At 38.5% G+C, this 23,969-nt stretch overlaps 1 protein-coding gene across 1 annotated transcript in view; it reads right to left on the bottom strand.

Moving 5' to 3' along the window:
- ASIC4 (acid sensing ion channel subunit family member 4) overlaps nucleotides 1-23,969 on the bottom strand; it is a 406,766-nt gene that overhangs the window by 257,932 nt on the left and 124,865 nt on the right. The window contains exon 4 of the mRNA XM_044075400.1: nucleotides 11,175-11,334. Within this exon, the coding sequence (XP_043931335.1) occupies nucleotides 11,175-11,334 (160 nt within the window). The remainder of the gene's footprint in view (nucleotides 1-11,174; nucleotides 11,335-23,969) is intronic.

The following is a 23,969-nucleotide window of genomic DNA, read 5'->3' as shown; positions in this document are numbered from 1 at the left end:
GCAAAAAGTCCTTCATTAGTTTAACAAGACAATCAGGGAACTAGTCAAGTCTCTGAAAGCAGACTTTGAGGTAAAAATAGCCTCCAAAGCTAAGGATAACCATAAGGCATTTTTCATTTATGCCCACAGTGTTAAGGGCAACACCCAATAATATGTGAATTAGTTGTAGATGGCATCACCTATACTCAGACAGAAGATATAGCAAATCTGCTGGCTTACAAATTCAGCTCAGATTTCATCTTCCCATCACCCCCATTTCTCCCCCAAGAAATACCCTCCATCACTCCATTGCCAATTATCAACAAACAACAGGTTGCCTCTGTGCTGTATAAAGCCAAAAACATTGCTTCAATGGGGCCCAATGATATACTAGGTTGCCTGTGAAACAGCTTACATTGGACCTATCAGACCCATTAGAATCTCTATTTAACCATGGCCTCTGGACTGGCTTTGTCCCGATAGAAAGGAGGACAGCAACAGTCATCTCTCTGCATAAAGAGGGACCATCTACTGATCCAGGAAATTACAGACCCATATGTTAGAGTGTGCTCAACAATATACTAAGGTTGAAAGTAACTTTGCTACAAATATGCAACATAAATAAGGTATAAGATAAAGCTTGCTTAAATGTAGAAATAGAGTTTAGTAATATGTGATCAGCATCCATACTAAGGTACCATGGCTTGGAAAATAAGGAATCTGCTGAATGGACATTTTTCCCTTACAGACTTAAAAACAGGAGGTATGCAATAACAAAAATGCAACATCTGCTTTTAAAGAACAAAGACATGTTTTTCTGCATATAAAAATAATGGATACAATATGTTTCCTTAAACAACAGGACATGTTTCTGCATATGACACAATATGTTTCCTTAAACAACAGGACATGTTTCTGCATAATGGACACAATGTTTCCTTAAACAACAGGACATGTTTATGACACTGTTACAATCTGTTTCTTTGGCACAAGAACAGATGTTCTTATACAAAAGACAAAAAACAGGATGTTCACACTGTCAGAAAAGCTGAGGTCAGCAGTTTGCGTCAGCATCTGCAACAATCAATATTGTTTCTACAGGATGAGCAATTCTCCAAAATAGAATACCAAGAGGAAATGTATATGTATGTACATGACTAAAATTGTATATAAAGATCTGTATGAATCCAGTTATGTTAGGGGTATTTGTAGAGACACATTTGTCTCGAGGTAAATGTTATATCTCTCACATCACCTCCCCTACTAGAATAAATAAACCTAGTAAGAAAGAAAGTACCTTAGATTGGATACTCATAAACAATTATCTCCATCCATATGAAGTAGGGTCCCTCCCAGATGATGTAAGTGATCACTTACTCACCTATATTATCAGGCATAAGACCAATATACCCTCCACAACCACTTTCAAGACAGCTCAAACCAATAAGAACTTTAACCCTGATCTCTTCCAAAGAGAACTTAGGGCATGTGATTGGTCTCCCATCAAATACCTCCCTCTTGAGGAAGCCATAAGATACTTTAATTCTAAATTCCTAGCAATTCTTGACCATCATGCACCAACCCGAACTATCAGAATTAGGACTAAACCTGCCCCTTGGCTTTCTAGAGAAACCAAGCAAAAAATCAAACTTAGAAATAAAGTCTGGGCCAAATGGCGTACCACTAAAAACCCTGTAGATCAACAAAAATTTAGACAGCTGAGAAATAACACAAAGAAAGCTATACTCTCAGACAAAAGGAACTTTTACCTACAACTCCAGCAAACTCACCAAAAACAAAACACAAAAGTTTTGGGCAGCCATTAACAAACTACTCCACCCTGGTCAATCCATTACACCAACCCCCCAAAGCTCTGACCATGAGAATCCTAAGCAAACTGTCAATACCTTCAATACCATTTTCACAGAGGCCGTTCAAACACTGGCAAATCAACTATCACCTGATAGCTCAACTCTCATAACCTCTAATACTAGCCCTTTACCTCCTTTTCTCTTGCAGCCGGTACCTACATCACAAATTCTCACCCTAATCCAAAAACTTAAACCATCCACTCCCTCAGCTGACCAACTACCTGCAGAATATCTGCAAAAAGCTGCCAAAGCCATAGCCTATCCCATTTCCATCCTGATCAACAGAACCATAAGCAAAGGACAAATCCCAACTATCTGGAAAATCTCCCACATTATCCCCCTACATAAAGGTGACAACTATTACGAATTTTCTAAGTACTGACCAATAGCCTTACTCTCACCTTTGGCAAAAATGATGGAAAAATGCATCCATAGTCAACTACTTCACCACGTGATCCAAAACAACCTACTTTCTAAGTGTCAACACGGCTTTAGGCCATTCCACAGTACTACTACTGCCCTCTTATCCTTTACTGATTGCATTAACAAAAAATGCAATAACAGCAGGCTTTCCTCTGCTCTATTTATTGATCTTTCAAAAGCATTTGATATGGTTAACCACCAGATACTTATAAATATCCTCAAATCCCTTTCACTAGATGCACTGGCCATAAAATGGTTCCAGTCATACTTAGAAAATAGACAACAGGCAGTGCTATGGGATAATAATCTATCTACCCACATCCCCATTACCCTTGGTGTCCCTCAAGGCTCCATATTGGGACCTCTCCTTTTTTCACTTTTCATTAATGACCTTCACTTAGTAATTCCTCAAGCTACTTGTATAAAACATGCAGACGATTCCACACTAATATGCTCAGCCACATCTTCATCCGAACTACAATCTCTAACCCAAAATGTGTTCAATACAGTAGAACAATGGTTTACACAATGTTGCCTCCTTCTGAACCCCCAAAAAACTAAACTCTTGATTTTACTCCCACACATAAGTCTTCTCCAACAGAGTTCACATTCATATCAAATACAGTAGAACACTGGTTTACACAACGTTGCCTCCTTCTGAACCCCCAAAAAACTAAACTCTTGATCTTTACTCACACACGTAAGTCTTCTCCAATAGAGTTCACAGTCATATCTAATAATGGTACTCTAATATCTTCTGACCCTACTACCAAATGTCTTGGAGTAACAATTGACAACAATCTTAACTTTGACAACCATATCATCAATACAATTAAAACTGTAAATAGAAAACTTGGCTCTCTCTATAGGATCAGACCTTTCCTTACTCCAGCAGCTAGAATAACTATCATCCACACTCATCTAATGTCTACATTCCTCTATGCCTCACCTATATATACTAATCTATCAAAAAAGATCCTCCACAAAATGGAAACCACCTACAACAACATTGCCAAATTTGCTACTGGAAATCCTTTTAGAACTTACCACTGCACTAATCTAAAACAGCTAGGATGGCTTGAGCTACAAAATCAGCTTAAATTTCACCAACTTACCATTGCCCACAAGATCCTTTACCTACCAACCAATACTCCAATACTTTCTACCCTCATTACCCCCTATAACAATCTTAAAGGAAAACAATGGGATATCAAATCAAATATCTCTACCTGATGTCTCCCTAAAATCCTGTTATGTGATACAGCCTCAAAAAAACATAACCACAAAAAAAAAAAAAAAAATTCTCTCTTCTTTTTTAGGCTTCATTCTTTTTTTTTTTCTGTTTTTTTCAGTTTTTTAACCACCAAAAAAAAAAACTGTCTAGTCTTAAATAATGATGTCACATCTGCCATGCTCTTGCTTGAAGAGAGATCTGGGAGGTTTCTCCCCAAAAGTGAACACTGCACTGCCTTGCATGCTGTACAGAATCCCTGTGATCCTCCCCCTGTGATGTGATGTCACACACTGTTAACCCACACTGTTAACTAAATAAATGGACTAGGGTGTGTGGATGTTGTGTTCTGTCCTTGGTTTTACTACTTATATTGGAGCACTCTTTTGAATTCTTTTCTTTTTCACTTTCAAAAGTAAGTGCTAGTAGTAAGGTAAGTTAAGTCTTATCTAAATATAATGTATCCTGTTTCTATTTGTCCCTAGCCCTGATATCCCTTCCTCCTGAGTTTTTGTTAAGTTTGTTTGTTAATAATATCTTTTCGTTTGTAAGGTTTCTGTTTCATGCTTGCTCTTAGCTACATTTTTTTAGCTTAGCTTATTTTTTTTTCTTAGCCTACTTTATTTCATTTTTATCCAGTATGTTTATTGCTTGAGTTATGTTTAATGTACAATGTAGTTATGTAGAATAAGAGAAAAGGAGAAAAGTGAATGTGTGTGTGTGTGTGTGTGTGGTGTGTGTGTGTGTGTGTGTGTGTGTGAGGCTGCTGGGTATAAAATGTAAAAATCTAAATCATTGTAGAAGTAAAAGCAGTGTGTATGTGTGCGTCGTCGCGTGTGTCTGTGTTATGTATATGTATATATTTTTTTTTTTTTTAAATAAAAAAAAAAAAAAAGCATGTGCATGCAAGTCTAAAAGTCTAAAATATTTCAAGTTTATAGTGCATCATTTGTTAAACAGGAAAAAGGAAAAGAAGTGGCAGACTTTTTTGCAATTTGCAAAGCATTATGCTATGCCAGTGCTATTTAAATTTGACAGGAGTAGTGCAACAAAAAGTATCCTGGTAAGGAGGAAAAAGGCTGACAAACAGCAATTACGGAAGGTAGGTGTGTGAAGTGAGGGAGAGAACCTTGAAGAACTAGATTTCAGCCTTCACAAAGAAAGCAATTTAGCATTTTTAAGATGAAAAGGGCTAGAAAAAAGTTCTTTCAGTTCTGTGTTCTGTAGCATGTGTTTGCTTTTGTGTTGAAAAGGATAACATTTTATAAAAATTTTAACCAAAAGTAGGGATTTTAAGACTAATACCTGTTAAGTCATAGAGCAGTGAAAACAGCAGGCAAAGCAAAACGATCTGATGCAATTTTTTAATACATTACGTTCATCAAATAAACTACTTGTCAGTATATGTAAATCCAACAACATGGCCGGTGACTCTCTATTTTCTAATACTGGAAAATCCTGGAACCTACTTCCCAGTGAACTTGCATCACTGTCCTCTTTATCACTTTTCAAAAATAAACTGAAACCTTACCTTAGAACACACTGGTTATGGCCCTGTTCTAAACCTGATTAACATTCCCTTATTTACTGGTCTCTGCTTACCTGCTAATCTCTCAGTACCAACTCCAATCCTCCTTTATTATATATACAACTTTAGACTTGCTATACTTAACTGACCTGTCCTGTTGATATTTTCTTAATTTTAGAATTGTATTTAGTTTCTTTATTTACCTTACCTTGTCTTGTTGAGATTTTTTTTGTATATGCGATACGTTTGATAGATAGTTATGTAGTTGAGCTTCCACCCTTTGTTAATGTATTGTAGTAACATTTTTTTTGTTACTTAATTCTCTTGGAGCTTATCTCCCCGGGCTTCAACTGAAAATGGACATATATCCAGTTAGACCAGCCTGGTCAACAAATGTAAAATAAAATAAATAAAAATAAATAAAATAAATCATCTGTACTATATGAGAAGTAAAGCAGAACAGTACTTTAAGCTGCAACGTTAGTCCGTTTGGTTTATTATAAAAAGTTATTTGTTACTGCTCTAAGTTGATGATGCAAAGTATATTCTCTCATCAGTGTATATTCTGCAAGTTTCTGTATGCAACAGACTGTGAATGCAAATATAATCAGACTTTGATTTTAGCAGAATCCAGCCAGCAAGACTGAGTGTCTTAAGAAGACTTCAAATCCATCACAGTAAGCAGCACCATATAATTTTTCACCATAAGTTTGAACAGACTAATTTGTAAGGCCATGTAAAGACTAATCATGGATCTGATAAATAATTTGTTGTATTTCTTTGAGAAAGTCACTAAGGCCATGGATGAGGGTAAAACAATACATACCACCTACCTTGACCTGGTCAAGGCATTTGACATGATTCCTCACTCTGGTATTATAAATAAACTCACAAAAATGGGTATAAATCCCGGGTCTATATTGTAACATCGAAGTCTTAAAACTTCGAATGTTATAATATCGAACCATTTCGATCAAAAGACCATAACAGTGAACATTCAGAATAGCGACTTTCTTCCCAGGGAAAAAAGTTGCTGTTCCGACACACATACACACAACACAAGCACACCAAAATAAATAGTCCACACACATACACTTCACAAAACCTTACACTAAATCATACATACACTACTGGCTATCCGCTTACCTTCACCCAACTCTAACCCTAAGGTCTGTAACTATCGCACACTCACCTTACCCGCTCCCTAACCCTAAGGTCCCTAACTATCGCAGACTCACCTTACCCGCTCCCTAACCCTAAGGTTCCTAACTATCGCACACTCACCTTACCTGCTCCCTAACCCTAAAGTCTCTATCGCACACTCACCTTACCCGCTCCCTAACCCTAAAGTCCCTATTGCACACTCACCATATCCGCTCCCTAACCCTAAAGTCCCTATCGTACACTCACCTTACCCGCTCCCTAACCCTAAGGTCCCTATCGCACACTCTTCGTCCGTACACTTACCTTAACCCAGTCCATAACCTTCACTCCACAGTCGAGGAAATAGTGAAGCTGCAGAAATGGCCCACCGAATACTTTCCCTAGTCATAATATAGACCCTAAATCCCTATCTCCCCAGATGGATAGCCAACTGGCTCATGGAGAGGACATGTGTAGTTAAAGTGGGTAAATCCATAACCAGCAAGAAGCCAGTTACTTGTGATGTGCCACAGAGTTCTGTGCTGGGTCTACGCCTGTTCAGAATATACTTCTCTGAATGGAAGGCCTTTGGATGACAAAGTTTGCTGATGACTGCAAGCTGGAATCAATCATTGAATCCCCCCAATGATGTAGATATCCTTCAGGAGCATCTAGATCAGACAAATGATTGGTGCCAAAACCATGGCCTAAAACTAAATATGAAAAAATGCATTATCATCCCTTTGGGAAGTCAAATACCTGTGCGAATTACAACATAGATACCACACCCTAACAGTAGACTCAGAGGTGAGAGATCTAGGTACACAGATAGATAGTAGCCTGAACTTTGACTGGCATATGTCCACAGTGATAAGAAATTCCTTTTATGTGGTACAACTTATAAGTAAACGTATGGCATCCAGATCTAAGGAAATTATAGTTCTGCTGTACTCATTCCTCATTAGACCAATAATTGAGTACAAAGCTCCATATGGTATGTACTTGAATAGGCACATACAGCAGCTGGAGTGACCTCAGAGGTTCCTCACAAAGAAAATAAGGGGTGTAAACATGTCCTATGCAGATAGACTAAAAACCCTATCCTTTTACTCTGTCTCCTACCATCTATTAAGGGTAGACCTATGCCTGACCTACAAGGCACTCACAAATCCAGATCTGATGGATCTGCTACACATCCACAAGTCAAACAGCACAAGGGTCTAGGGATCTACGCTTAGTTAGTGACTATGTGTCTCAGACATTGCCCCTTCGTTGGAACAGGCTTCCTATTCACTTTAAGCAGAGCCCTTCCGTGGCTTCAAATGCATTTCGGATAAATGTACGGGGAATCACAAATTCACACTGTAAAATATACTGTAAGATACACAAAGCATAAGCACAAACCCATACAATCCTTTTTCCCTTAGGGGCCATATATTGGATAAAATCAAGTTATATTGGTCAGGCTTGTAATGGCTTTTAACCCATTAGCCTAGTAATCTCTTATGAACCAATGAAATACTTTTCATTTTGTAATCCGGCACATTTTATCCTTCATTTTCATTTATTACTAATTTGAAACATGACTGATTTATTGCTAATTCCAGACTTCTTCAAAGAACATTAAGATTCACACCAGCTAGCCTTTATATAGGAAATTATTTTAGTTGTAAAGCCGGTCATGCCTTATCTCCATCACAAGTGCATTAAACAGCATTGCACCCAACAAAGATGTTTTAGCAGGACATCAAGGCAGTATAGTAGCAAATATGCAACTGTATCTTCAAAAACACAGTATAAGTAGGCATTCACACAGTACTGGGAAATTCCCTAATCAATGAGGGGAAATATAACAAATGTCAAAACTGAAGCAGAAAATGTGCTGAATAATAATAATAATAATTTACTGAATAATAATAATAATAATAACAATAATAATAAACACAAAGAAAGATAAAGATCCAAATAGATCCTGGTGATGAAAACATTACACATCTGCCATTTAGTCAAATACAGCCAAGATCTGCAGTGAAAGAGTACAGCTTTGGTTTCATACCTGGAATTTGAAATGTGTTAGTTGTTTTTGTACAGGAAATAAATAACATCTGCAGAGGTGCTTGAAAGACCAAGTTTACAATCCAAATGTGTGTGATGGAGAATTAAACAAAACCATTCTCTACAAGTAGCTATTTGATGAATGGACTGAAATGCATGCATTATAGGAATTCCCCCATTCTGCTCCTGGATCTTCAGGGAATAAAACACATGTGGCTAACTCCCTTGGTATCTTCTCCAATAAGTTGTTGAAGGTCAGTCATTAGTGAAATAGTACTTTGCCATTTACCTCCAAAGACTACAAAGGTCTAGTAGTCAGCTTTCACCATAAGAGAGCTAAAGGATGTATATGTTAATAAGATGGAGGTTTCAATTAAAGGTTAATGGTTAATGGAAACTATCTGTCTACTGCAATTTGAATTTGAAGCATTGCAAACAGAGGGAAGCACCACAGTTTGTTTATCCTATGTGCTGTCAACACTCAAGTGCTGCATATATGTAGAGTGTTGATGCTCAGAAAAATAGTAAATGTTAGTTCCTTTAATACTCCATTTTCTCTAAATCCGCTAGTCACAAACACGTTTTGCATGTAAGTATTACTAACCAGCTAATGGGGTAAATTCATTAGCCACAATTTTTGCATTTAAATGTTGAAACTTCTGCTTAAGACAACTTCTTCTATGAGTCTGTACAGTATGATGAAGACAGCAAACTTCATTCACCAGAATGATGTTATTCAGAAGGTTGCAGAACACTCAATGTCATGTTAATCTTACTGACTATAAAACACAAACTGACTTTTGAAAACTCACTCACTGTCAAGCTCACATTTGACTTCTCTGTTGGGTTCACCTTAAAACTCAACCATTAACCACATCACTAGTGTAGTCTGTAAGACATCTTGTCAGCATTGTGTGGTCAGTGGTCTGTAGGTCAGGATTAGTCTCTGCAATGTGCTACTGAATTAAATGATTTATTCAATTAGAGGACACTAGCTTGTATTGGAAAGTAAACTAATAAATAAAACTAAGTGTACTGGACAAAAGATAAAGCTGTTCCAACTAGCTGAAACAGATCGGATGAGTTGCATTTAAATAACATTATGCAAGATTCTAAAATTAGACAGTTTTTTGAGGTTTTGAATATAAAAATATTTGACTGTTGGTCACATGGTTATCCTAGATATCTTTCAGCCTCTTAGCTCAAGAATCAGGAACACAGCAAATCACCAAAATCAAGGGCAGATTTTAAATATTGTTCTTATATACTTTTATAGACTTAGAAAGCAGCTAAAATAACATATTTCTTTATCATACATTTTTTGAAAGATATGAATTCTGAAACTCAAATATATATAATTATTTACTGGTTATAGTTCTACCCACGGTGGTGGTGCTGCAGTAGTGTTGTCGCCTCACAGTGAGACACTGTCCGGTTCGATTCTCAGCTAGAGCGTCTTCTTCGTGGAGACATGCGTGAATGGGTGTACCTTCGTTGAAGGTTGTGCGTCAGGGCTGGTAACTCAGCATGTAAAAATCAACTACCAATCATTAGCAGACCGGAGTTCCACTATGGTGACCCCTAACTGGGAAAAGCCGACAGACACAACAACAACAACATTTACTGATTATAGTTCTCATTCATTTCCCTAAAAAAAAAAACTACACATTTTATGAGGAAAAGACTACAGATTTGCAGCAAAATCAGGGACAGATGAAAGCTATGTTACACCATTTTAGATTATAGTATAAGTTCAGAGTCTTGTGGGTGTGTATTAGACTAAAGACCACAAGGGCCTTTTTAAGCCTAGCTGTGCATGCCAAATCTTTGCCATGTTCTGGTACCCTTGATAAGTGTAAGCAGGGTCCTGGTAGATGAACAATTTACAGCTGCCTGTGTCCATTAGAGACACAGGGACCAAATCAGACATGAATTTCCTGTTCCACATCAATTTGTCCACGTTACAGTTAAATTAGGTGAGGGAAGAACTCTGTTTCACATAGCTGTGGAAGGGGTTGGGTGGAGTGTGTGGAGCTTTCTATGTCATTACTGATCAATCAATCAAGATCAGTCACTTTTTTGTTTATCTTAATGTAACTTAGCAGGGAAAGAACAATGGCTGGCAATAGCTTACCTGCTGTCATTTTTCATATCTTTTGGCAGCAATGTTGAGATCATAACATTTCCTTTTGGTGATAAGAATGAGGAAAATTTTTATTTATTTTTATTTATTTATTTAACATTTGTTGACCGGGAAAGTCCGACTAGGTTCCACAGATCCTGTTTTCAGCGGAGGCCTGGGGAGAAATGCTCCAGAAAAGCTTTAAAGATACTCTACAGTCACATAAAGCTACTCTTTAAAAGGAATACTTACCGGGCATGTGTACCATTCTACAATCACATAAAGCAACTCTGTAAAAGGGATACTTAGTGGGCATGTGTACCATTCTACGGTCAGATAAAGCTACTCTGTAAAAGGGATACTTAGTGGGCATGTGTACCATTCTACAGTCACATAAAGCTACTCCGTAAAAGGGATACTTAACGGGCACGTGTACCATTCTTCAGTCACATAAAGCTACTCTGTAAAAGGGATACTTACCAGGCATGTGTACCATTCTACAGTCACATAAAGCTACTCTGTAAAAGGGATACTTACCGGGCATGTGTACCATTCTGCAATTACATAAAGCTACTCTGTAAAAGGGATACTTACAAGGCATGTGTACCATTCTACAGTCACATAAAGCTACTCTGTAAAAGGGATACTTACCGGGCATGTGTACCATTCAACAATTACATAAAGCTACTCTGTAAAAGGGATACTTACCAGGCATGTGTACCATTCTACAGTCACATAAAGCTACTCTGTAAAAGGGATACTTACCAGGCATGTGTACCATTCTACAGTCACATAAAGCTACTCTGCAAAAGGGATACTTACCAGGCATGTGTACCATTCTACAGTCACATTTCTTCAGTACTGCTTCTTTCTCACACTTCAAACGGCAAGCAGTGATGCTATACGTGTCAAACCCTTGGATAATCTGTTCTCCCGCAACATTGCCTCTACAGTTTCCCCATGGCTGAGGCAGGTATGTGATCTGTGGTGAGACATTTAGCAGAAAAACAGTGTGAGTAATAATGCAGCTGGTATTTAGACTTCAACACACTGGCATTAAAATAAAAAGTCAGGCAACAACCCAATCAATTCTCACAAAATGAAAGAAATGTAGAAAACATGGGCAACTTGCAGCAGATTGCTAGTGTGAGAGAGAGAAGTTGTGACTGCTACATCATTTCAGACTTTATATATATATATATATATAATATATATATATATATATATATATATATATATATATATATATACATATAATATATATATATATATATATATATATATATACATATAATAATATATACACACACACACACACACACACACACACACACACACACACACACACACACACACACACACACATATATATATATATATATATATATATATATATATATATATATATATAAAGGTCTAAAGTTCCAGGATTCTTCTTCAGCAATTCTTTTTAAATAACTTCTTTCATACAGTCTTTTAGCAGTCTGCTGAGTATCTCACTTACAGATTTTCCTTTTTCACTTCAGCATCTGAATTTTGTGTTTACTCACAGAACAATAAGCATCACTTGTAACAGTGAGCACATTAGCGATGAACATTGGTGCTACATACTATAGCAGTGAACTAGAATACATGCCCTATCAAAATGCAGTACTGAAATAGTGAGGAGAATGAAGGGAAAATGCATTAACTTTTGGGGCAGTAGAAAGGGATGAAAATAGGTTTTCTCTTTCAAGGGCAAACTATTTCACATTAATTTGGCCCAAATTATATTTATGGTTACCTACTATTTACATATTAATGGCATATTGAGGTACAGTTTATTTCGCTATAACATCTCATTCTGTCACTGTGATGCCATTCTGTTCTCATAGTTTACATTTACATATGCAAAATTCTCATCTCTATAGCTTTACTCTTTTATATTCATCCATTTTCTGTCAGAGAATCTCTGTTCTACTGCCATTTCCTTATAGTCAATTTAACAGTGACTATGAGTAGCTAAATATTCAAGTGCAGTGTAGTTAAATAAACATTGTAATTGTAATACTGACTTACGTGAAAGAGTATATTAGCGGACACTTGGGCATGCTCTGTTTGGCAAGCTGCTCAGTATTTAAGCTGCACCTCCATGCCCACAGGAAACAGAGAGCAAAGAATGTGCTCTCAGTTTAGAAAAAATGATGTAAAGGAAGTGCTTCTTGATTTAATAAAGATTGATAGATATATTAAGATTAATTAAAGAACTAGATTACATAAAGTAAATAAGACCCAAGATGTTAGAAGTCTGATAAAACAGATGGACACAGTAATCAAGACTATTAACAGAAATCCGTGTGATATAACAGAAGAAAATAAGATATATTACTGTGCAGTTAAATTAATAACAGATAAAGTCTTACCACAAACACATAGACCAATAAGGAAAAGGAAGGGAATTAGATTCCGCCATGGAAGAATCGAATAAAGAAAACTATAAAGCAATTAAGACAAGAAGTGTAATTGTTAGAAGAATATAGAAGAGGAAACAGATCAAGAAAAATATAGATGTGGTAAAAGCAAAGCGCAGTATCAAAATAGATCAGGCTCTAGCATACACTATTGCAAATAATAAGCTAAATATATCAGCATAGGCAGAAAAACTTAGAAGATATCCAGGTAAATACACAGCAAAAGTACAAACTAAGCAATTCATTGTTTACCCAAAACAGTTTTACAGAGAACAGGAAAACAATGCAAAAGGCACAGAAACACAATCCAAAAAGAAGAAATAGGCTCATTTTGCAAAAATATTTATTAAAACCCCGTTGAACATAACAAAGATGCTGAATGGATAGTAACGTTAAAAGAAACAGTAAGGAGTTTAAATATAGAGGATATCAAATGGGATGAAGTAATGGCTAGAGACACTGAGACAAATTAAGAAAAGTTCCTAACTGGAAAACCCCATGCCCAAATGCAGTACTTAACTTCTGGCTGAAAGTATTAACATCTTTATACAAAGATTTAGCCTTGAGTAAGAGCTACTTATATGTGCATCCTAAGCAGACACCAACCTGGTTAATAACATGAAAAATGATACTCCTCCTAAAGGGTCAACCTGTAAGCCAAGCTAAAAACTATAGGCAATATCTTGCCTTCCAACAATATACAAACTATATATGGGAATTAATGCAGACAGAGTTTATAGTCATTTAGAATAAAACTCATTCATAGCCACAGAACAAAAGGATAACAAAAGAAAGTCATATGGAACAAAGGGCCATTTGTTGATAAATAAAGCCATAATAGAGAATTGTAAAAGGGGAAGATTCTAAGTAAGGCACGGATAGTTTACAAAAAAGCATTTCACAGTATCCTACATTCTTGGATAAAGGAGTGCTTACAGATATATAAGCTACACCCTACATTGATCAATTACATCACAGTGATCAGGAAACAGTGACAAACCACTTTGCAGTTAAGCCATGACAAATGGCAAGCTATTTTTCCAGGGATAAAAATTCAGAGGGGTATTCCAAGGTGATTCTTTGTTACCACTGCTGTTTTGTCTTGCACTTAACCCATTAAGCTGTCTGCTTAACAGGTTAGGCCATTGTTACAATTTTATTTCCAGAAAGCGACCTTGTTTAAAGACTTCTCATTTACTTTTTGTGGTGGACTTAATCAGATGAAGTGTTGAAAGCACAACTGCAAGTGGATAAAACTTTTTAAGATAATGTAAGAATTTCTTTTCATCTTGATAAATGTGTATAAACAATGTTTAAAGCAGGAAAGTTGCAGTACCAAGAAAATATCAATCTGGGACAGAAATGTGATATAAAGGAACTTGAGCAGGAGGGATACAAATATTTGGGAACTGATGAATTATTACCAATAAAACATGAACAAATGTGAATAAAACTCAGTAAGAAATACTTCTGAAGACTCAAACTAATATCGAAAATAGCCTTGACATATACGAATAAAGTCCAAGCTATAAACCAATGTGCTCTTCTTGTTCTAACTTACAATTTTGAGGTGACAGAATTGCCTAAAATGGTATTGGATCACGTTGGACAGGAAAGTAAGAAATATGCTTAATGCTTATTAAATGATATATGAAAATCAGTGTGTACCAAGATTATATATTCCTTGTTTTGAAGGAGGTATGGGCTTCCTCGAAATTGATTACATGTATAGACCTGCAGCCATGGGACTACATACATTTCTGCTGACCTCATCAGATCCAAACACAGTGAAGGTTGTATAACATTTGGAGAACAAGTCTAAGATGATTTCCCTGCTTAGCTTAGCAAAAGCATATCTGTATCAAGCGGGAAAGGAAATCAAACCAGAAGTAGACAAAAATCAGGCAGCAACTGAATGCGACAAAAAACAAAAGAAAGAATATAACGAGAAGGATCAGATGAGAAGGAAAGGGATGTGGAAAGGCATAAATATTGTGGCAAGCACAGAGATTTGGAGCAACCTCATGTTGATCAGTTTTTGGCACAGGAATGGTAAAGGAGAGGTGAACTGAAACCAAAAGATGAAAGGTTAAAAATGGCAGCCCAGGACTGTGGACTACATATACATTGGTTTACAAAGTCCATTGTACATGTGGGAGGAACAAACAAATGTAGGTTTCGTAAAAAAAAAAAAAAAAAAAAACAGCCTTGCTATTGCACTATGGATTGTGCAAACACTGCAGTCTATTGAAGTAATTGACAAGCATTGGCAATAAGAACCATAAAGTATTGTAGAGAATGATGCACCTTATATCACATGGGATCACCCATTACCAACAGTTCAAAAAACAGACGTGAAAATAAAACTAGATATAGTAGTCCAGGAAAAAAAGACAAAAGTAGCATTGATCATTGAAACTGCTACACCCAGCGATTACAGTGTCATACATACAGAGAGACACAAAGTCATAAAATGCCAGGATTTGCAGGCAGTAATGAGAGCAATGTGGAAGAAGGATACTCAGACATTTCCAATAGTAGTAGTAGGAGCAACAAGTCTAATAAAATAGAATTTACAGTCATATTTAGATATGCTACTGATACACGTAACTGTGTATGAATTACAGAAGGAGCCAATTCTGGGCACATTGCAGGTGCTGCGAAGAGCACTTTTGGCTAACATCAAAGACCGAAACAATAGTAATTTCATGAACTTTAATCATACTTTGGCTTAGGGATGGGGTCCATTCCCTTCATGGTATTAGAAACCCAAAAGACTTTAAGAAATTAAACTGGGAATGTGATGACCTGGTTCTCAGCATTTGCTTCAGACAGAGGGTATTCCCCTCATTACTGTGCAATTCCTTTATGTTTATGGTTATGCCACTCTACAGCTGTGAGGTGCCATTGTTTGATGAGTTTCTACTTCTAAATGCATGAATGAGTTTGAGAGGCCATGGTATTCTGTATGGTGGCTTTGGCTGGTTTGGTCATGCAGATGAATGTTTTCACTCTTTACTATGGCTGAATATTTTTTATCAGGGAACTGGGCTTCAGGCAGTATTGCCTTAAAATTTTCCACATACTGCTTTATGCAGACATGGATTTACCCCTTCATTGCTTGGTGGTTCACACCTGTATTTAGAGGAGATGGGTCAGATGTCATTTACATCTTTTCACATTTACATTTTTTGAGTGTCTTGGTCTGCTGCATTTGGATGCACCCCACTGAGATGCTACAGATGGTCTTTTGGATATTTAAGTGTTTACTTGCCCCGCTTTTTGAAGCGGCAATGTGCAGCTGTTGGAACAGGAGCAGGTGCAGTTCAATGTCAGGTAATGCACAGTCTTGTTTTTTTTCTTCCTTCCTTCCTCTATTCTTCCCCGTTTTAGCTGGATTTCATTTTTGTGTGCTGTTGTGCATGCTGTCCAAATGATATCAGTTTTTTCTTCCTCACCTGTAGGTGTGTCATATATAATTTTGTTTTTAGCATGTTTTGGGAATTCTTACTCTGGCAGTTTATTTGTCAGGCATGAATCCTTTAGAGTGTTTGACATCTTCAACTGTGAAAATGGCTTGTTTACATTTTCCTTGATGCAATCTTTCAAAGTAATTTCCTGGAACATTAATGGTGTCTGTAATCTTATAAAGGGGGCTAACATCTTCCAGCACCTAAGGATTAAAATACAGACCCAGTGTTACTGCATTTATTGCATTAGATGGAATGAACATAAGAAGTGTAATGAGGGGGGGGGGGGTTGTTTTATCCAGTACATCAACTGTTGCAGCAGGGATTGATAGAAGGTAGTTATTTTGACATACTCTGGAGAATAGGAATTTGAATTATTAAAGCATTTAATGACAGAAAGGGGTTGTAATGGGCATTGTTTGCATAGCTGTTGACAGAATATTCAAGGTAGTCACTATGTAGTTGCACCCCAAATTTCTCAGTATTAAGTTATGGGTGTTACTTTTCATCATTCTGGACACTATTTTAGGGGATTTGATCATGGATGGAGATTTTAATTCTGGTGTCCATTTGAGTATGAGTTTGGATAGACTGGAGTATAAGGGGAAGCTGAATGACAGTCTCTTGAATGAAGTCATGGATACAGTAGAAATACTGGTCATAGATTCCCCAAAAACTATGTGGCTCAATTTGGGCTCTAGGCTAGATTAGACAGGATATTTTAACACTTAGATGACCTTTGTTGTCATCCATCAGGGACATTACTCGCCCTGCCTGATCTTAGTGGAAGTTACTTTGGTTATACTGCTTAGCTTGACAAAGGGTGTGTGTCTGGTTTTGTATGGATTGAGAGCTCTACTTATCCAGCAAACTAAGTTTAAAGGGGTTTTAATAAATACCAGATTCATTCATTCATTCATCCTTTACTGCCCTCCTGTAGGATTCAGAATGCTTTTAAAAAAGCCTGCACTCTTCTGTGCTATCCACACAGTTGGGACTGTATCTCAGATAATTTTATGTGGGATACTTGTAAGTGCTTTCTAGTTCAAAGGTTTTGATCTTGATCTCCAAGAATAGCTCTCAACTGCCCAGATTTTTGCAGACTGGCCAGATTTTTGCCTCATATTTTTGGTCTGCTCCACATACAATTACAACTTTATAAGTTCATGACAGCAGTATTTAAAAAACTGTCTCTATTTCTGATCCTGTGCCCCCTCATTATTTTAGGCTTTGTCCAGATTTCTACCTCTAAAAAGTGAGAGGTATGTCTCCAAGCCTTGTGGAGAATTAAAATAGAGAGTATAAATAGGTTTGCCAGGATTTAGATTTAGAGGCAAGGGAAGGGGCTCAGTCTAAATGGGGCAGCTCACAAAGATTATGGGAGGGGTTCAGTCTCAGTGGGACAGCTCACAAAGATTATGGGAGGGGTTTAGTCTCAGTGGGTCTGTTCACAGAGATTATTGGATGTGTGCAGTCTCAATGGGGCAGCTAACAGAGATTATGGGAGGTGTTCAGTTTTAGAGGGGTGGCTCACAGAGATTATGGGAGAGGTGCAGTCTCAGTGGGGCAGCTCACAGAGATTGTGTCTGGGGTTTAGTCTTAGTGGGGCAACTCACAGAGATTAAGGGAGGGGTACAGTCTCAGTGGATCTGTTCACAGAGATTATGTGAGGTGTGCAGTCTCGGTGGGTCTGTTCACAGAGATTAAGGGAGGGGTACAGTCTCAGTGCAGCTGCTCACAGAGAATATGGGTGGGGTGCCGTCTCAATGGGGCAGCTCACAGAGATTATGACAGGTGTGCAGTTTTAGTGGGACAGCTCACAGAGATTATGGGAGAGGTGCAGTCTCAGTGGGGCATCTCACAGAGATTATGACAGGTGTGCAGTTTTAGTGGAGCAGCTCACAGTGATTATGACATCACATCAGCTAGAGGTCCTCTAAAATGAACACGGGTTATTAGAATTAAAGATACACCGGCTACTAAGAGGATGAGATCTAACATCTATGCTGATTTACTACATAGTCTGAGAATGTTAGCTAGGGGGAAAAACCTGAGGGGCTGATGCAGTGGTCTTAAGGATTTGAGGTACATGGATGTTTGGCAGTTCAGTCTGCTTATCTGTTAGAATCTATTCCTTATTTCAAAGGCACCTGCATCCTGTTGGCCTGTATGTGGTACCAATGGGGTAGGGGAATGCTGGAGTCTTTTGTAACTCAGATTAGTTACTGAGTCTTACTACAGATCAGACAATTTTTGACTTGTGAGGTCACTGTTCAGTGGCTGAGGTTTGAGTTGTCCTAAAGCAGCTTACCTCTGGGAAGGCATCTGGTCCTGGTGGCTTTTCTGTTAATGTTTATAGAGTGCTTCTGCCCAGAGCTATATTCACTTTTGTGATCAGGCATAGTGTCCAGCTAGAAAAACCTGTGAAGGATGTTTTTATTACCTTGATCAAGGTGAATATGAAGGTATGTGACATTAGGCTGACATCTGTGTTGCAGCCTTTGGCACATCTAGTCAAGTCCACTTTCATTTTGTGTCAGCAGCCCAGGAATTTTCTGAAGTATGTTATGGGCTTAATAGAATTGGTACAGTGTATGAAGGTCCTAAAATTTCTTCTGGGATCTTATATTGAGAAGACCATGGCTGGCTTTTATAAGAATATTTATTTTGGGTTTTAGAGGAGGTTATTCTCCTTTCATTTGTGGTATATGACTGCAGGAGAAGTAGAGTTCCCATACCTCTGTGTACTTAAGTAAACAGATGCTTGATATGATCTCTTTCATCTGCATGACAAAGCAAGGTTGACGCCTGTAAATAGATGTTTGATTAGATCTCTTTGTCTTATGGGGTAAATCAAGGTTGCCCCCCCTTTGTTGCATGCACTAGCTATTAATGTTTTAGTTAGGCAAACCCTTGGATTCTTTGTTGATTAGGAGGTTGGTCGTTTTTCTGGTATCATTTTTATGTGGACAACCTTTTAGTGCTCCTCTCCTCTCTTATCACACCTAGATTACCAATAATCTGAGAGTTGTTATAAAAGCTTGGATGGGTCATTAGATGTCAGGTGAATCTGAAGACCCACACAAGGCAGAAATGTGTCAAAACAAAGATTTATTTACAGAAGAGAATGAAGCAATTTAACTCAATTTACATTTCTCAGTTAATTCTACAAGAGATTTACAAAACATACTGTACCTTTTATGTAAGATTATAGTCCTTAAGAAACATTGCCACAATACAGGCTCAGTCTCACATTGCCACTCCAGCAACAAGCAGCCAGACAAAGATCACTGCTGCAGGCCTTCCCTTCAGCTCCAACCCACTCCATCAAAAAAAATCTTCATCTGAACTGGTTTCAGAGAGAAAACTGATATCTTTGGCCTGAACCCCTGCTCTGATCGATGATGAACCTTTGACTGATGACTGATGAGACAACTTCCTGTATGTTTGCTTCCAGGTTACATTCTTTTGCACAAGCTTAGATAATGGGCAAAACATGCATTCATGTCATACTGGAAATAAATATTTTCCAACAGGTTATTAATATATAAATGTTTCCTGCAGTGATGGTGCTCCCCTCTTTACCACAAACCAGTAATCAAGGATCCTCAGTTCTCAACACTGACACTGGTGAGAGGTGGTCAACTAAGAACACAGGAATGATGGATTTACACAGTATTTCAAATGCAGCCCATGCATCCAACACAATTTCCCCCAAGAGCATACAGGGAACATGCTTCACTGGGACTGAACTCTCTGTCTCCCCAGATCCAAAACAACACCCGCCTTGGAGCACTAAGTCCCAGTTCCGTATATCTGACACACATGCTTGAATATTTGATTTTTCACATGCAGACACATGCACATCTGGGAAAGGCTGACACAGATTCACCAGCTGTGCCCTCTTTATCCAGACCACAGGGTATATTGCTGCCACAAGCCAAATACTGTAAGGCTCTTACAAAGGGGTAACCAATTATACTGTGGCAAATTAATAATGATAAAAATGGTAGAGTGTGACCAAAGCAGTAAGGCTTTTTGGAGTGTTCACAGTGACACTGAAATAAGCACATGTACTCTCAAGATATTGAAAATATTCAGTAAAAGACCAGTCACAATAAAAAGATATAAAAATATTTAATAATGGATAATAAAAATAGAAAACAGGAAAATACTTAATATTTAGTTACAATAAACATCAGAGTTTCATTCACAGGAAATGTAAAATACCACAGTTGGATAGAATCTCACATGCAGAAAAAGTAATAATAATAAACTAATCTCATGGTACTTTTCCTAACTAAAGTAAAGAGAAAGTGTCCCTAGTTAACTCACTTAATATCACAAGGCAAGATGTACTGCTGAGATGCTCATTTCTACAGGGGAAGATGAGATACTCCACACAGTGAACTGTACAACTAACTAGTACTGAACAACTATTAGTGAACTGTGATAACTAACATAGATCTTTTATGTATTAGATTCCAAAAAAAAAAAAAACAAAAACAAAAACAAACTGTTGCTGCCAGAGTTCCGTTATTCAGCTGGTTATAGAATTCCATCATATCTAGTCACCTGACTCTGGCAGAGTTCACATTCAGAACTCTATTAAGATTCTGTTGCAGCATTTTTTTAAACATAAGCAACTTTTTTAAATACATTTGTTAATACAAGCATCTGTACAAATTAATGTGACAGTCAGATGACATAAGATTATTTACAAAATGTCAGCCAGCCATACTGGCATATGCCATACATACAATGTCTCACTTCTCCTAGTACAACTGGCAATACCTCACAATGTCACATCCCCCCTTTGATGACTCAAGTTAGTTTTTCAAGTGCCCCTGATAAAATGTTGCTTGAGAGAAATGGGCTTGTCTTGGACCACATTAACCTATTCCCTGTCTTGAGAACCCATCTGCACTGGCATTGCTGTAATCTGGACTGGCTAATACTGGGGGTTCTCCTAAAGCCCCTTTAAGCTTTTGGAATATCTGCTTGCAGGATGGGGTCCACACTACCTTATCTAGCCTGTTTTTCCCTGTCAGGTCTATGAGGGGAGCAGCTGTTGTACTATAATTGGGAATAAACTTTCTATAGTACCCTGCTGTCCCCGAGAATGCCCTAACTTGCTTTTTGGTAATGGGGACAGACCATGCCTGAATATCTTCCACCTTAGCAAATTCTGACCTAATCTTACCAACTCGCACTCTAAGTCCTGGGCAAGAGACCTCTGCCATACCCACATGACACTTACTGGGCTTAATGGTCAACCATGCCATTTGCAGTCTGCCCAGGGCCTCCCTGACATGCTGAGGCTTCATAATGTTAACATAGTACAATTTGTGCTTCTGTCTTCTGTCAAGCAAGTTTACCATATAATTAACATCACTGACCTTCCTTACCACTTTGAAGGATTCTGCTCAAGCTACCTGCAGCTTATTGTATCTAACAGGAATGAGCATCATAACCTGCTGTTCACAGCATATTCTCAGACTCAAGCATTTCTGCCATATCAGACCTTTTTCTGCTGTTGGGCTCCTGCCAGGTTCTCCTGGGTCAAGGCCATGAGCTCCCTAAGTCTTGTCCTGAGGTTTAGGATATATGCCACAACAGACTCCTTGTGGGATTCACACTCACCCTCTCACTCATCCCAAATAAAATCTAAAGGCCTCCTCATGCTACAGCAACTCAAAGGGTGAAAAACTTGTGGATTCTTAGGGTATCTCTCTGTATACAAACAGTAAATGGAGCAAATATTTGTTCCACTCTCTCCTAAACTGGTCTGCAAATACCCATAGCATGGTCTTTAGTGTAGAGTTTAACCTCTCCGCAAGAATATTAGCCTGGGGTTGGTAGGGGTTGGTCTTTAGGTGCATCACCACACAGCACTTCCACAGACAAGCTAGCAGGTCTGACATAAAATTGGCACCTCTGTCAGTTAGTATTTGTCTTGGGAAACCTACCCTGCTGAAAATGTCTAGCAAAGCATTTGCCACCTTCTCAGCCTTGATGGAGGACAGAGCCACCACCTCAGGGTATCTTACTACCACCAGGTTATACTTCTTCCCCATGGAATGTGGGGAAGTCAGAGGCCCCACATTATCCATAGCTATCTTCTGAAACAGCTCTTCAATCACAGGCAAAGACATCAATGGAGCTTTGGCCCTGTCCCCTGCCTTGCCTACCTTTTGGCACTGCTCACATGTCCTGCAGTACCCTGTTACATGCCTTGCAATCCCAGGCCCATAAAATTCTGAATAATATGACTCTTGGTATGCTTTATGCCCATATGACCTGCAAAAGGAATGTGATGGGATATGGCTATAGGTGCCAGACAGTAGGCTCTAGACACTTCTAACTGCCATATTACCTCACCCTCTAGCCCTCCCTTGGGGGTCCACTCTCTATACAGTAACCCTTTGTTATCTGCAAAAGGAATGTCATGTGCTATTGCTAGATTTACCAGACAGTAGGCTATGGGCACTACCAACTGCCATATTGACTCACCCTCTAGCCCTCCCTTGGGGGTACACTCTCTGTACAGTAATCCTTTGTTCCAGTATACACACTCTCCTTTTCCTTGAGGATCAGGTGCATCCTTAGCTTCCTCCCTCAAGCCACATAAGGTGGATTCCAAAATCTGAGTTTGTCTCAACTCTGTCTTTGTAACCTCTCCCAACTCCCCTTCCACAGGAAGCCTACTATCTTCTGATAGCGATGCCTCACTGTCAGCCTGGGTACTACCACTCACCTATGTCTTTGCAATCACCCTGTCCACAGGAACATCAGTACCTACCAGCAGCTGTGTCTCACTTTCAGGCTTACTGCTACAGTGTAGCTCCCTCCCTGAAATAAACTCATCATCAACCTCAACTTCAGGCATGGGGTCTGTCCGGGTCCCCTCAGGCTACCAGACCTTCTTGTCTGTTTCCAAGCCTGACTGTGTGTAACTGAATGCACACAAGGTACTACATTATCAAAATCATTCAATATTAAGACATCTGCAGGCATATCCTCAAACACACCTACTTACTTGTTCTCTTTTCCACCCTTCCAGTCAAGTTGAACCCTAGCCAAAGGTATTTGGAATGGGGTCCCTCCAAAAGATCTAACTAGTGTGGACTGCCCATACAGGTACTGCTCTTCTTTAACCACTGCAGGCTTTACAAAGGTTATTTCAGAGGATGTGTCTCTGTTAGCAGTGGCTTGTCTTCCATCCAGTAAGATAGGATACAAACTTCAGTGATAGTTTGCTACCTCTGTTGTCTCCAGACAGCTTTCCACTGGCAGGCAGTTATTTCCACTTACTGGCTCCCTCACCTTTTGTTCTTGACCTTGCTTCAATGGACATTTGTATGCTACATGCCCCTCTGGTTATATTTAAAACATCTAACCACTGGTCCTGGACATGTACTTGAACAAGTGGCTTTCTCTGTTATTGGTAGACTCTGTTGGGGTTATATAGGCTGCCCACCATGAGTTCCCTTATATCCATCTGCAGCACTGGGTATTCCCTTCATATGCAGTGATGCCCTGCTTGCTAAGTAGAGCTCACATTTTCTCCCCAGCTCATCTGCAGAGTTAAATTCTTGCTCTGCCAGCCAGATTTTCATGTCTTAAGGAAAAGTGCTATGGACTTGTTCTCTCATCATAAGGTTTGTCAGCCTTTCAAAAGTGATGACCTGACAGCC

Source organism: Protopterus annectens, chromosome 6.part1 (genome assembly GCF_019279795.1).
Source record: "Protopterus annectens isolate FY-2018-M chromosome 6.part1, PAN1.0, whole genome shotgun sequence".
Classification (NCBI taxonomy): Eukaryota; Metazoa; Chordata; order Ceratodontiformes; family Protopteridae; genus Protopterus; species Protopterus annectens.
Note: the sequence above shows the minus strand (reverse complement) of the source record. Positions and strands in the feature narration are given on the sequence as shown.